The sequence below is a fragment of the Antechinus flavipes genome, chromosome 6, assembly GCF_016432865.1.
Source record: "Antechinus flavipes isolate AdamAnt ecotype Samford, QLD, Australia chromosome 6, AdamAnt_v2, whole genome shotgun sequence".
Lineage (NCBI taxonomy): Eukaryota > Metazoa > Chordata > Mammalia > Dasyuromorphia > Dasyuridae > Antechinus > Antechinus flavipes.
This window is the reverse complement of record NC_067403.1, coordinates 155,853,596-155,870,181: the sequence shown is the minus strand read 5'-3', so window position 1 is coordinate 155,870,181 and position 16,586 is coordinate 155,853,596. Positions and strand designations below refer to the sequence as shown.

The 16,586-nt window shown below is 33.9% G+C and overlaps 1 protein-coding gene across 3 annotated transcripts in view; it reads right to left on the bottom strand.

Moving 5' to 3' along the window:
• ABCG2 (ATP binding cassette subfamily G member 2 (Junior blood group)) overlaps positions 1-16,586 on the bottom strand; it is a 73,857-nt gene that overhangs the window by 35,421 nt on the left and 21,850 nt on the right. For all 3 annotated transcript variants that reach the window (XM_051967689.1, XM_051967692.1, XM_051967690.1), the window contains 3 exons: positions 15,619-15,847; positions 12,820-12,879; positions 6,689-6,803 (listed from right to left, as the gene is read on the bottom strand). In XM_051967689.1, the coding sequence (XP_051823649.1) occupies positions 6,689-6,803; positions 12,820-12,879; positions 15,619-15,827 (384 nt within the window). In that variant the 5' untranslated portion in view covers positions 15,828-15,847. The remainder of the gene's footprint in view (positions 1-6,688; positions 6,804-12,819; positions 12,880-15,618; positions 15,848-16,586) is intronic.

Here is a 16,586-nt window from a genome sequence, read left to right as displayed (position 1 = left end):
AAGGAGAGAAATCAGGAGAGGTGCAAAAAAAAAAAAGTTACAGAGATGAGACAGAAGTAAGAAGGGAATCCATTTTAGTGCAAAGCAGAGATAGAAGATATGTGATCAGCAAAGCCACCTAAAGAATACAACAGCTGATAAAAGAGAGAATGAATCAGTATTTGTTCTTTCTCTTTATATGGATGACTTCATATGTACCTGGGAGATGACATGAAACATGTCCTTAAACTGAATTAACACATATTATGGGGCCCAAGGTATTTATATCTTATTTTCACTATGACTAATTAGCTTTAAAACATTTATCTTGGCAGGTGTCATTAAATAAAATACAAGGAAACACCCCTTTATCCTGTAATGAATACAGCACCTAAGCTTTTCTATGAAGGAAGCAGGGGGTTGAAAGGTTAGAAGGGAGAGCCTTTCAAAAGTGGGGATAGCCTGTACAAAGAAAAACAAAGAGCCAGTATAATATCATGACAGAAAAGAGTTTGTAAGGCAGAAATGATTAATTAAAACAAATAGAAATTGATGACATCACATGAGAGAACATAGAGGGGAAAGAGAAGAGAGCCCAGGATAATGTCTTGGGAGACCATCCACGGTTAATGATCATAATATGGATGAAGATCCAGAAAAAAGAACCGTAAGAGGAGATTCAACAGAGGGCAACATCATGAAAACACACACTGGGGACAGTAGCTGGAAGGAGAGGGGTGATAAACAGCATTAGATGCTGCAGCAAAGTCAAGAAGAATCAGGATGGAAAAAAGGCAACAAGATTTGTAACTTGCAGATCTCTGGTAACTTTGGAAAGAGCAGTTTCTATTAAATCATGACAGAAGTCAAGTTGCAAAGGGTTTAGTTGAGAGAGGAGAGGAAGTGAAATATGATAGTCTTCTTAAGGAATTAGTCAAGAAGGGAACGTGGGAAATAGAACAACAGTTATAGCAAGGATGTTGAGGCCTGTCAAGGTATGACAAGAAGGTGAGGGACTTGAGAACAGATAGTTTAGAGGAGAGTTAGTTTATCAAAGAATTGAGAAAGGGAAAAAAGAATTTAACTAGTTCAAAGATTATGGTTTACAAAAGAGTAGAGGGAGAAGATATGAAAATCATGACAAAGATGAAGAAAGGGTTATAAGACATAAAGATGGAGTGATAAATAAGGGTTGTAAGGAATGGATAAACATAGAATGATAAAATATCAAACCAAGGAATTTCAAGACTCCAAAACCAAAGTGGAACACTCAATGATGATGACAAGATCAAGGATATGACTTATTTCTATATGTAACTGACAGAGTGGAGAAATAAGGTTATATCAATTGAGCAGATTGAAGAACTGGGAAGTTGGGATATCTGAAGGATTATATTTATGTATGCTGGAGTCTCTTAGGGAGAAAAAGACTGTAAATTCATCAGAGGAAGGAAAGAGGATATTATAGGAGTTGATAAGACAACCATTACCAGAAACTATATTAAGTATTATAATTCAGGCCTTATGAAGCTCAAAGGAAGATAGATTGCTTAGTGAAGATAATAGAGGAAGGATCTAGAAATGATTGTGAGAAATAGTATTGATTCACTCACAGGACTACTGAGTTGGGAAGGGGGGAATGAGAGAAATGTAGCTACTACTAGAAATGGTAGGGAAGAAATTACTGTTATTTTTTTTTTAAAGCTACTGTTACCAGGAAAAAGCCACAACTCATTTTATCTTACAGATAACAGGAAATTTATGCTTTTTGAACAAGCATGTGACATGATTAGAGTTAAGAATTATATTGGGAAGCTCTATGTGGAGGCAGAACTGGATTGGGGAAAGACTAGAAGCAGAAAATAATTAGAAAGCAAAAGAGCAAGCAACAAATATTAAGAGGCCAGATTAACAAGCCATTCTCCAATTGATAAATGGCCAAAGGATATGAACAGACGATTCTCAGATGAAGAAATTAAAACTATTTATAGACATATGAAAATATGCTCCAAATCATTATTAATCAGAGAAATGCAAATTAAGACAACTCTGAGATACGACTACACACCTGTCAGATTGGCTAGAGTGACAGGGAAAGATAATGCGGAATGTTGGAGGGGATGTGGGAAAACCGGGACACTGATACATTGTTGGTGGAATTGTGAACACATCCAGCCATTCTGGAGAGCAATTTGGATCTATGCTCAAAAAGTTATCGAACTGTGCATACCCTTTGATCCAGCAGTGTTTCTACTGGGCTTATATCCCAAAGAAATACTAAAGAAAGGAAAGGGACCTGTATGTGCCAAAATGTTTGTGGCAACCCTGTTTGTAGTGGCTAGAAGCTGGAAAATGAATGGATGCTCATCAATTGGAGAATGGCTGGGTAAATTGTGGTATATGAATGTTATGGAATATTATTGTTCTGTAAGGAATGACCAGCGGGATGAATACAGAGAGGACTGGCGAGACTTACATGAACTGATGCTGAGTGAAATGAGCAGAACCAGGAGATCATATATACCTCAACAACGATACTGTTTGAGGATGTATTCTGATGGAAGTGGATTTCTTCGATAAAGAGATCTAATTCAGTTTCAATTGATCAAGGATGGACAGAAGCCGCTACACCCAAAGAAAGAACACTGGGAAATGAATATAAACTGCTTGCATTTTTGTTTTTCTTCCCGGGTTATTTATACCTTCTGAATCCAATTCTCCCTATGCAACAAGAGAACTGTTCAGTTCTGCACACATATATTTTATCTAGGATATACTGTAACTTATTCAACATGTAAAGAACTGCTTGCCATCTGGGGGACGGGGAGAGGGAGGGAGGAGAAAAATCGGAACAGAAATGAGTGTAAGGGATAATGTTGTAAAAAATTACCTTGTTAAATAAAAAGTTATTTAAAAAAAAGAGGCCAGATTAAGACTCTGGCTAAGTGCATTGAGAAAGATACAAAAGATGCTACAGATTCAACAAGACTAACTGCATGAGAGAAAGGGAAAAGTTAAAAGAATGACAGACTGTCCAATCACTCTCCAAACACACAAGCTGCCAATATCTTCACAATGTCAGAAGTGAAAAAGAAGTTCTCTATAATTAGTGGAAGCCAGACTAGATGGACAAGAGTCATACAGGATGAGCAAACTTAAATAGAGGATGGGCAGTACACTGGAAGGGACAGCCATATTGATACCATCACAAATTCATGAGTTGAGTAATACATTTCTCCTGAGTTTCCAATCCATATTATCAACTGACATGCCCCAGAAATTTCTTTTTCATCATGTCCAAAAAAACACTTCTCTTTTCCCCAAACTCCTTTTTTCCTAATTTCACTTTCTTTTGAGGACATTACTATCCTATACTAAGCTAAGTTTTATCAATTCTTCCTCCACAACATTTCTTGCATTTGGTCTGCCTTCTCTATATATAATGTCTATACTATTTTAGCTTCTAATCACCTTAAGTTATATTGAATTTCTTCCATAATAGTTTTAAAAAACACACATTTTTGTGCTTTATGGCTTACCATAAATAGATAGATGGATATAGTTATAACTATATGTAGATATACACAAATGTGCATATACATAGACATGTGTAGATATAGATGCTTGTATGTATACACACATATGTATTGATAGGAGGATTGGGTATTTGTTGTACCTTTTTCAAGGGTTCTTTAATGACTGATGTATAGATGGTAGATAATCTGTTGGAAAAGAACTTTCGGGGTAACATTTTTTTCCCTACTGAATAAAACACCTTTTAAAAAAGCACCAGTTTCCTGAAGATTCTGCATCTTTTGGTCAAATGTGTGAAGATAAGGTAAAAGTGGACTATTAGCCTGTAAAGTCTACTTGTTCTCTATTAGTATCATCATCGAGGATGCTGTTGGAAATCATTCTTCAAAGAATTTGAAAATTTTTTATAAATTTGAAAATAGGTCTATTGGTTGATCAATATTTTTCAAAATTAAACATAAAGCCTTTGGTATTTCTTTTTTCTTCATTTAAATACTATGTGTTATCAATCACCTAATGCCATCACATTTGTGTCCCTCTTAGCATGTTATTTCTTCTAAACATATTTAGTCTAAGCCAGCCAGATTATTTATTATTGTTATTAATTAAACTATTATTCTGTCTTTAAGACCAATTCCACTTACCATTTACTCTTGTAGCAATTAGAACTTAAGTATGGTGGCTTCCTTGTGCTTGATGGTAAAAAAATAGTTTGTAATAGAAATCTTAACAAGTCTCTTCCATTTTCATCTAGAAATGACCTTAGGATAATAAATGATCTTTTCTTATAGTTGAGTCTCAGGCCAAGATTCCCTTAAAGTGGGTTTACCCTCTACTGCTTCTCTCTGCTTCATGAAATATTACTGCTCATAATATTCCATTGTCCTTTGTAAGATTTTACACACAAGTTTGTATTCTAAACTGCCATCTCTTCTCATTTGACATATCTATCAATTGTTTGTTGACTAAGGTATCCTTTAGTATCATCTTTTTGGCAATTCATTTACATATTTTTAAAATAAAATTTCATTTTTCATTATCAATAACTTGTTTAAATAGGTCAGGATTACATTGTTTTAACATTGTTAAAAAGCAATAGCTTTTTTTCCTTATTATTCTTGTTCTTGTTTTATATTATTTTTATATTTATTTTCCCTTCCTCTAGATTTTTGTGACACTGCTCTCTACTGAGTTTCCTCCTGTCTAAACCCTCCTTTTTTAGTATATCTCAACACTACTGCAATTTGGCTTTCATATCCAGAATTCTAATAAAAATCTCTCAACCATCCTAATAATCTATTCACCAAACAGATCAGAAAGTTTTTTTTCATCCCTCATCCTTTTTTGTAGTATCTGAAACCCTTGATGACTTTTTTCTCTTCTGGAAATTCTCTAACCTAAAAGTCACAATTCTATTTCTTCTTGACTCTGTCACTACCACATTATTATATTATGTTATTACATTATATTACACTATATTGTATTGTGTAATACCTATTCCTAAATGGCTAGATTTCTAGTTCTTTATCGTTAACCTTCTTTTCTTTACCTCTTGATAAATTACTCCTTTAATTATTCCTCCACATATGACTTCCAAAATTCAAACTCCAACACTGACTCTTCTGAATTCTACTCATAGTTGCCCATAAGATATTAGCACCTTAAACTCCTACCTCACACCCCACAAAAAACTCCTTTTATTCCCTAAAATCTGTCCTTCTTTCTAACTTCACTCATCCCATCAGACATACTATCATTTGCATGGTCTCTCATGTTTAAAAACAAGGTCTTTCTTCCCCAGCCTCTCACAACCAACAATAACTATTACATTCTGTCCATTCTAATGACCTAACAACATCTCTCACATACATCTCTTCTCATTCAAACAAAAATTTAAGTATCTACTATGTACAAGAACAGTGCTAGGCACTATGGATACCAATAAAATGGTAGAAGCAATTTATATCCTCTGCCGACACATATTTACAAGCCCTCATTATTAGACCTACACTTCTAAATTAGCTATTAATTCCATCTCTATTCTTTCCCCTTCCAAAACTTCCATATACTTCCATCAATCTAATCTCCCTTATGAAAAGATCTGCTTAAGTTATTCTTCTGCTGAAAATCTTTTGCTCATTTATGCCTATAAAGTTCAACCTCCTTTGCTTACTATTCAAAGTCCTCAGCAATCTAAACTATTATATCATTCCATATCAGTCTCTTAACACTTCCTTTCATGTCCCTTTAAGGTACTACCCAAATTGAACTTTTTCTCTCTCCTGAACAATTTCACCCTGGTTTCCCATTTCTATGTGCTGACTCTATTCTTTATGATTAGAATTTCTTTCCATCTTCTTGTTTTTGCCTAATAAATCCCTATATATTCTTAAAAGCCCAATTTTGTCTGCCTACTTCAAAAAGCCGCCTTCCTCCATCACATCATGAATAACCTTAATCCATATCTCACTACCACTACTCACCTCTCCCACCTCTCCAAAAATCCAACTGGCAAAGCATTTGGTTTTCATCTTTCTAATTTCAGTAATGTTTAGTAGGCCTCTGTCGCTCCTAACTATGACTCTGCAATATACTTAGCATGTATAGTTTTATAGTATCAATGAGAATCACATCTATACACTAGATTATAAATTCCATGAAAGCACAACTATTAGCATGACTTTGCACAGGGTTCTAAATACAAAAAGTGCATATATAATGACAGTATGTTGAATTTAATTGAGTAGTCAAATCACACAATGTTGGGATGTATTCATAACCAAGGGAAAAAGAGGGAGCAAAGTTTTGCATATAATCCTCTTTTTCCATGTAGAAATGGTCATTTTTGTTAATGTTTGTCAAATAGATAATTAAAAAAAGAAAATATAATTAAAAGAAAAAGAGGAAGCAGAAGTAGGAAAAAATGAAAACATAAGGGAAAATTAGTCCAAAAAGTAGTCAAATGTAGTTTATTTTTCTGGTGTTGATCATTTGATCAATATACTTTCAACATCAGTTCTATGCCACATTTCTCCTCACAATCAGCCAATGTTGTCTTCCTGAATACCATGGAGGATTCAGGGAATGCAGAGGGAAGATATTGTAGAGATGGCTCCAGCTTGACCAAGCAAAAAAGTACAAAAAATAGAAAGTACTGCTCTTATCCATTACTTACTTGTACAACATAACCTGAATTACATTTGAAGTTGGCAGGCTGAGGAGCTCCGTTCAGTAAAACTTGTCCTGATAGTCCTTGAGGGTCTTTCCTAGCAGCTAAAACATCTAACAATCTGTAAGGAGAAAAAATGTTGTGTTAAATTCTTATAAAAGAAAACCTTTTTACTTTGCAAAACATAAATCTAACATTCTGTTTCTAAATCTAAATTAAGAAAAACAAGTTGATAAATAATTCCAAAGCTAAACACTATTGGGAATCAACACAGAATATAGAAATATACATTTTATTTGAATCCTCAAGCTCTTTTCTATTTAAATCAATACAATTCTGTAGCACTTCCTAAAGTCACATCATGGCACTACTATAAATTATTTCTCCTTGCCCCTGCTCATCCTTGTGTGGATTTAAAAACTAGGAAAGTTGGGGGTTCTTGTTAAATCAGGAGGACCTGAGTTCAAATCTAACCTCAAACACTTACCATTTGCTATGTGGTCCTTTTAAAAAAGAAAATACACTGAAGAGAGATCGTCTAAGAATTATTGGACTTTCTAAAAGTCTTGATCAAAAAGTCTAAATATCATTATTCCAAGAAATTAAAAGAGAAAATTTCCCTAATAGGTGAATTCTTTCAATTTCTAATTTAATCTATCACCATCTGAAAGATTCCAAAATGAAAGCTCCCAAGAATATCAGAGCCAAATTCCAAGGAGAAAATTGAGCAAGAAAATGAAATAAAGAACTTCTAAGCATTCCTGATAAAAGGACAAGAACTAAATAGAAAATGTGACATTCAAACACAAAGCTCAAAAGGAGCATTAAAAATTAAACATAAAAAAGAAATCATAAGAGACGCAATAAAGTTAAACTGTTTACATTCCCAAGATGAAACAGAAATCTTAAGAGACTCAATAATGTTAAAGTGTTTACATTCTCACATGGGAAAATGATACAATTCCTAGGAACTTTATCATTACTAGGGCATTTAGAAGCAGTCTACATAGACTAAGGGCAGAGGTGGGAGTGAACATTATGTTGGGAAGAATCAAAAAAACAAAAACCCAAAGGGTTGAGAAAAGGATGGATGTACCAGGAGAATAGAAAAGGGGGAAGATTATCTCACATAAAAGGAAATACAAGCAAAAGCTTTCACAAGAAGGGGAAACTGGGATATGAGGGTGGTGAGCAATGTTTGAACCTCTAGTTCAAAGAGGGAAGAAAAGGTATACACTTTACACACATATACACACACACAAACACATATACAACTGAATACAAATATACCTTACTCAACAGGGAAAGGTATAAGAATAGAAGAAATGCTAAAAGAGTCAGCAGATTGAGGGAGGCAGAAGCAAAAAAAGAAGTCCTTTTTTGGAAGGACAGGATAAAAAGAGAGAAGGATCAACAGAAGAAAATAAGATGAGGAAAATCCTCAGTAAACATAACTAAATGTGAGTAAGATGAATTCACCCATAAAATGGAAGCAGACAGAAGAATGGATTAGAAATCAAAATCCAAAAATATATTATTTATAAGGGACAGATCTGAAACAAAAAGATTTACATACGAAGTTAAAATAAGGGGACTGGAGCAAACTTTAACAGGCTTCAATTGAAGGCAGAGGCAGTAACCATGACTGAAGTCAAAGCAAAAGCAAAGTATAAAATATATTTAATTAAAAGAGAATAAAGGAAACTACATTTTGATAAAAAGGTATCACAATGAATCAAAATCAAAAATTTTGCAGCAAGTTTCTGATACTTTAAAGATAGTTTTCAGATGAAGAAATCAAAATCTATAAAGCTGTATGGAAAAAATTGCTCTCACTCTTGGCTAGAGAAATTAAAATTAAAATAAATCTTAGGTACCACACCTCACACTTATGAGAAATGACAAATGCTGTGGGCAAAATAGTTACACCAATCAATTGTTGGTATAGTTGTGAATCAGTCCAATTATTTTGGAGGACAATTTGGAACTATGCTTAAAGAGCTATGAAACTATGACTATCAGTTGTAAAGAAAAATTATAAAAGGACCTATGTGAACAGAAATATCTAGATCAGTTCTTTTTGTGGTGGCAGAGAATGAAAAATTGAGTGGATGTTCATCATTTGGGTAATGCCCGAACAAGCTGTGGCTTATGATTGTGATAAGAGTATTATTGTATTATAAGGAATTAAATAGGTCATACTTTTAGAAAAACCTGGGAACACCTGTGTGAACTGTACATCAGTGTGTAGAATAACAGCAATGTTGTGACCAAGATCAATAGTAAAAGACTTGCCTACTATGATCAATGATCAAAGACAATTCTAAAGAATTCATGATGAAAAATGCTACCTACCTTCCAGAGAGAAAATTGATGAATTCTAAGTTGCAAATTAAAGTATTGTTTTGCACTTTTCTTTTTTTTGTGATATGGTTATTATGGAAATATGTTCTGTATGATTTTTACATGCATTAAGTAATATATTTTGCTTGCCTTTTCAGGGGGTGGGAGAGAGGTAAGATGGGGGGAAGAAATTGGAATTCAACTTCTACAAAAAGAAAGTAAATTTTTAAAAAGGGAAAAAATTCTCAATTTGAAATTTAGACAATCAACAAAGCAATTAATCAAGCTCTAGTTTTTAGTAGCTTTTAATTTCTAAGATATAAAGAGCTGGCATGTCCCTAACTGCAGGAAGAATTCATAGGAGGCCCTTTTCCCAACATTTTTCAGGGAAATAACTACAGATGAAATTCTCCCACCGCTGAGAGGAATAAGTTAAAAGGTCCAAATTATATCATAAAATATCTGCAGGTGACAATACCAGCTTTTATTAAACTGGACTCCAAGGTTTACAGGGAGATTCTAGAGAGATCTGTAAACTTGTATGGGAAAACAATTTCATGCATTTATTTTCATTAACCTCTAAAATTTAGCATTTTTCTCAAATATGAATGTAGGCAACCCACACTCTGAAAAGTGGTTCACACAAGCTTCATTAGACTGACAACATGGTTTATGATACAAAAAAGGTTAAGAAGCCCTGCTCTCCAAAATAAAATTAACATCCTTAATCAGATTTCAGATCTAAATAATAGAGAACCTGGGAAGTAATGATAATTCACATTTATTTAAAATTTACAGAGGACTTTCAACAGCTCATGAGAAAAGTAATACAGGTATTAAATGCTCAGTTTTATAGCTGAGGAAAATGAGATACAGAAAGACCTATTCAAGTCTGAGTGGCCAGTCATATAAAACAAGTTCCTCAGACTCTGACTCCAGCTTTCTTTCTATTATATTAAATAATCTCAAACAAGATTTATTATCATCCTGAACATGGGCAAGTGTTTAGTAACAACTCAACCTTCATTATACATAAGCAACTTTATGCCTCTGAGTATTTCTAATTATGGAATACACAACTTGTATCAATCTTATTTAAATGCTCTTTACAGAGAACTATGCTCAGTTCTGGAGCAAATTCAAGTTCTCATGGTCTCTCTCCTGAAGAAACTGCTCCTTCCTCAAAGAATGTGAACAAGCAGTTTTCAGATAAAGATATTTAAAACTATTATATGGGAAATAAAGCACTACTTTTTAGAGAAATGCAAATTAAAACAATTTTGAAGTACCATCCCACTCCTATCAGATTGGCGATGATGACAGAAAAGGAAAATGTAAATGTTGGAGAAGATAAAATTGGAATATTAATGCAATGTTGGGGAGCAATTTGAAATTTTGCCCAAAGGACTATAAAACTATCATATCCTTTGATCCAACAATACCACTTCTAGGGTCTGTATCCCAAAGAAAGCGTCAAAAAGGAAAAAAAACATGTACAGAAATGTTTATAACAGCTCTTTTTGAGATAGAGAAGAATTGGAAACTGAGAGGTTTCCCTCAATTGGGGGTATGGATGAATAAATTGTACATAAATGTAATGGAATACTATTGTGCTATAAGAAATAATGACCAAATAGATTTCAGGAAAACCTGCAAAGATTTAGGTGAGATAATACTGAGAATATTGTACAACAATAACAGCAACATTCTGCTAGGACCAACTCTGACAGACTTAGTTCTCATCAACAATGCAACGATCCAAGACAATTCCAAAAGACTCGATGGAAAATGCTGTCCATATTCAGAGGAAAAAAAAACTATGGAGTCTGAATGCAAAATGAAGCATATAAAATAATATGATGATAAAACGAAATGAAACTGCATTTTTTGTTGTTTTTTTCTTTCTCATGGTTTTTCCCTTTTGTTCTGATTCTTCATTTGCAACATGACCAACATGTAAATGTTTAATATGATTGTACATATATAACATATCAGATTGTTTGCATCTTGGGGAGGGAGAAGTCAGGAGGGAAAAATATTTGAAACTCAAAATCTTATAAAAGTGAATGTTGTAAACTGTCTTTATATGTAACTGGAAAAAATAAGATACTATTAAGTTGGGGGAAATTTTAAAAAATGGTTGAGGCTAAAAAAACTAAACAAAACTTCCTCCCACTAGCAAAATACAACAACCACTGTTCTAATTCTTCCCTGAAAAACCTTGGAGCTGATGGCCATTATTTCCCGCTCCGCTCCCCCCATATCTTCCCCAGAATGTTATTTTCCTTTTATATCATATTAGCTAATTTGATAAGTATGAAATGGTACCTCTTGTAATACTGGAGAAACTTGAGGCAAGATACAGATTAAAGAGTTTTTAATGCTTTATTTGAATGGGAGAGATATACTGGGACCAAATTAGGATCCATGGTTTGATCCCAGGGCTGAATGAGACTACCGTTTCTTAGAATCCAGCATCCAGCCAGCATCCAATGTGAGTTTTCAATGGCATATTTATACACAGTAGCTAAACAAAGGCAGGGGGGTGAAGTCCAAACTCTAGGGAGCGGGACTCTCCAGGCAGGAGCCATAAATCTGGTTCTGACAAGTAGGGGAGTAGGACCATAAATTCTAACAAATTAGGAGTTAAGAAAATGCTGGACACCAGACACTGTGTTCCCCTTTCTGAGTTTACACATTGACAGTTTATACCCTTAAGAGCAAATAGCCCTGAGTTATATGTCTTAATGAACCAGTGGGGGGTGGGGAAGGAGGAGAAGATGGTTTGCAAGTATGGGGATTGAGACAGAACAATAAGGAAAACTGAGACAGGACCAATTAGGGAAACTGAGGCAGAACAATTTAGGGAAACTGAGTCTGAACAATTAGAAGAGAACTGTGGCACAACACTGAGTATTTTTTAATTTAGTATTTTACTTTTCCTAATTATAAATAAAAACAATTTTAACCATTTTTTTTTCAAATTTTGAGTTCCACATTTTTCCCCCTCTCCCTCCTCCCCTCTTCACTGAGAAGGCAAGCAATTTGAAATAAGTTATATACACTATAGTCAAGCAAAACACATTTCCATTTAATCATGCTGTGAAAGAAAACACAGATTATATATATAAAGGGAACAGATCTAAAAAAATGATCTTTAATCTGCATTTAGGCTATATACCTCTGGAGATATACAGCACCTTCAGAACTGCCTTGGATCATTACATTGCTGAGTTATTCAGAGAAGATCATTATATAATATTGCTGTTACCATGTACAATGTTTTCTTGATTCTGTTCATTTTACTCTGCATCAATTCATGTAAGGCTGATCTATATTCTTTAAAAAATAATAATTTTATTGGATGAGAAATCAATATTTCTCCAAATTAAGGTTTTCTATTTGCTTGGCATCTCTAAAATCTGACACTGATATCTAAGCTATAAATTAGACTAGACCTCCAAACAATGGGACTGTCCACACCAAACTCTTCACAATCTGTGCATTAACAAACTTGCCCTCTATCCCAGATTGGTTTTAAAATGCATTTAAGTGACAGTGATCACCCAGCTTCTTTCCTTTCTTTTGTTCCTAAGTTTCTCAAAGGAGAAGTCAACATCACTTGCTTCAAATGCCTTAGTTTTCCCTACTCCAAAAATTTTAGCATACTACTGAGCACAAACTAGATATTAAATTAACAGATGGGGAAAAAATTATATTTTTATATTAAATTTTTTTATATTAAAAAAAGAATACTCTCATAGAAAAACGTGTTCTTCTAGTTCAATACTTACGAAGATTTGCCACCACCTGTGGGTCCCAGAATGGCATTGAGGCCTGGCTTCATGATCCCACTAAAAAAAAATGAAATGTTAACATTGGTTCACTACTTTCATTATAAAAATGATTCCATTAACTTAAAAATTTGTTTCTAAATAGTAATTAAAAATTATTTTTAAAAACCTGAAAGATTATCATAAATTTTAAGTATCTATTGAGTTAGTACAGAAAACATATCAAAGATATAAGTATTTTTAAGTAGGTCTAATTTACAGGATTAAAAGCCTTCTGAGGGCCAGAACTTGAGGCTTTTAGGGGAGAGAAATTTAAAAAAAAAACAAAACCCTGCCTTTTCTGGGATTTCCAAATATCTCAGGGTTGTGAAATCTATCCTGGCTAGGGATGGACCTGGCTGATCTGAATTCTTCTAGAGTTTGCACTGTGCCCTAATATCTTTGAGATCCTTTTTATAGCAGTAGAGCCCAAGGGGGAAAGCTTCCATCCATTCCAACTGGTGTCATTTCAAACATAATCTGAATATTTTGGAGTCAGATTCCCTCCCTCTGGAGAACCCTCCTCAATACCTTCTTATTTATCTTTAGACATATTACACATCTTTCAGATAACAATTTGTTCTGCAATTACACATATCTCTATCCACCAAATTTTCTTGCTTTTACTTTTGTTAAAGAGAAAACAAGCAAGACAAGCTTTAATTTTCTAAATAGCTTTGCACTAAATTTCAAAAAAATTTATAACACTTATCTAGCTGGGCTGACAAAATGTTAACACATAGCTGATATAATTATTACAAATGACCTAATATACAATTTAGCAACCAAATATATGAGCTTAAATATATTTCATCGATATTTAGGATATATACATGTGACCTCTTTAATCAAATCTAATAAAGACTTAAATTTCTAATAACAGTACTTCAATATCAGTGCATATATTTCCAAAATCTTAAACCAGAATAAACAATTTCACAATTTTAGGACTCCCTAATTAAGAGTAATTCTCACAAAAATTTCAGAACCAGAGTTCTATTTTAAACATACACACACACAGCCCTAAATTTTAAGATGGCTGATAAAATGCCCTTTTGAATCTGTCCATAGGGCTTTAAGAAATTGTCAGACTTAGGATCCTGGGAAAAAAAGAATTGGAGAAATTTGGACCCACGTATCTGGCTACAGTGGCCCAGCGAATATTATACTCTACATGTTAGAAATGTGGGGCCCCTCTAAAATTGACACTGCAATTAGGAATTTTTTGATGGGAGGAAGATTAATTGTGCTTAGAGAAACCTTAACAATACTGATACTGTATTTGTATATTTATATTTTCAGAAAAGTTTATTAGAGACTCCTTGACTGGATGAAGTTGAATTAAAATTTTTTTATGATGAAGAAATTAGTAATTCTGTTAGGGTTCTTTAATGTAAAATTAGAACAATATATGAGTTTTAATTGGTTGTATTGAGTCATTTTAAAGCTGTTTCCATTGTTTAGGGAGATTGTGAGAATAGTATTCTGTCTTTGTCCCTTTAAACATGTTTTGATATAGATTGATAATTGAGCATCTTAAAGTAAAATGATTTGTGTAATGCTGAATTTAAAACCCATCTACTTAGTATGAAGATAAGCTGTGAAATTTCTAGGATGGATCTTACTGTTATCAATGTTAAGTAGTAGTATAATCAATCCTTATTTAGGACATGTGAACCTTGAAAGCTAAATTCCTTAAAACTTTGTTGATTAGTAAGATTTGCTATTTTAGATAAATCTTTTGGGACTGTAACTGATATTATTTGGAGTTTTAAATTCAGATGATTGCCTAATGGATCGTCAAGCCAGTAATCCACCATCTGAAAGGAATATGCCACAAGCTACTCAAGAGGAATGTGATCCTGACTAGTTACAGGTGGAAGTTAGTATCTGGGCAAGAGTTGGAAAGACAACCTTGGCCTTCATTTAGGGATCCTTTTGATTTCAGTTTCTCAGGGGTGTTCCTTTGAATAAGAACCCACCTGATTTTTCCCGAGTCTGGCTATAAAGTGGAATTGTTAAACTGAGCTTAAAGATGTTTTATCCTGTCAGGTATGTGCTCTCAGGAGGCCCTGAAGGACCCGTTTTTTTTTTACTATTGAGTCTGTGGTTTTTCCTCTTACAGAAAAAATCAGGGCTAATATTCAGTAGATCTAAGATCTTACAGTTTCCTATCTGAAAATATGTGGGCATTATATCCTAAATAAGTAGCTATTGAGTATTTGGCCTAGTCATCTGTTGCTACATGCACATCTTTTTTTTTTCAGTATTTTTGTTGTTGCTGATAGGCATTTTTATTTGTGAAAGGATGCTTACTGAAATTACTAGGGACACAAATGGCTGGGGTGATAGATGGGGTCCCAGATATGGGAGTTGGGTACACAAAATCCCAATTTGAATGCTCAATAGGCTCATTAGACTTCCAGCCATGGAACACAAATCACTGGATTTGTTATAAATTTGAGTTATGCCCCCAAGGAGCATACAGACATATGTGTAAATATTACACACACACACACACACACACACACACACACACACACACACATATATATATATGTAATCATTTATCTGACACTTGAAGAAAACCAGAAAAGCCAGAAGATGGAGATCAAGAAGTACAGAGTTATAAACATGGGGATCAATTACAGAAAATGCCAAAATTATAAAATTGGAGTGTTGTGATCAAGTAACAACAAGGAAAAACTAAGTGGCTTGTAACCAGCCCTCAAATGTAATAACATGGGCTTATGGACTTACTTGACATTCTTGAGAATTTCTTTTTTAACGATCTTCCGACATCCTATAAAGCCTGTCTTCACTTTCACTTGATAGCAGATGTTATGAAAACTCAACACAGTCTCTGGTTGCTTTTTTATTTCTGTAAGAGTCCCTAATATAATCCTCTCATCTGGGCCATTCATGCTTGTTTGTGACATCGGAACCATGACTTGAATATCTGTTGACATTTTTCAGTCTTTGTCTCTCTCTAGATTGAAAAGAAAAAGTATCCAAAATCACGATCTTATCAAAAAACCACCAAGTAAAAGTACCAAAAATAAGATAAAATGAACAAAATTTCACTTTGGTGAAAGAGACCTGTTTTCAATGAATCAATTCACTGTACCCTCTTTCAAAATGTGAGTGACCACATAAAGGACTACTGCCATTTACATAATTAAAAACAAATAACTAAGTTCTAAAGATTTTACCTAATAGGGAATAACAGATGATAATAATTGACCTTGCACCCAACTACAAAAATTAATTACTCTTTTGTTCTCTAAAGAAATAATAAGATTTGGGAGATCTACAGGGGCTACAGACTTTTGCTTTCGCTGACAAATATATTTTTATTTAGTCTACAATACTTTAAGAAAGCTCAGTGGGAAAAAATAATCAATTTTAACTTCAGAGGCCTTAGATTTAATTCAAAACTTTGCCAATTATTAACTGGGTGACCTTGAACAATTCACTTAACCTCTCTAAATTAGTTTCTTCCTGTATAAATATGAGCCACTAAAGTCCTATCCAGCTCTCAATCTATCATCATCTGACCTTCCATATTTCAATTCCTTACTGAGGGTTATGGAGGCATCTCAATAAGCAGAGTATACAGCACAGCTGAGATCAAGAAGCTTTTCCCCTGAAGTCTGAGCTTGCACAAATCACCTAACCTCTTTAGAGTTTCCATTTCTTTTTCTGCAAAATGAAGAAAATAATACTGA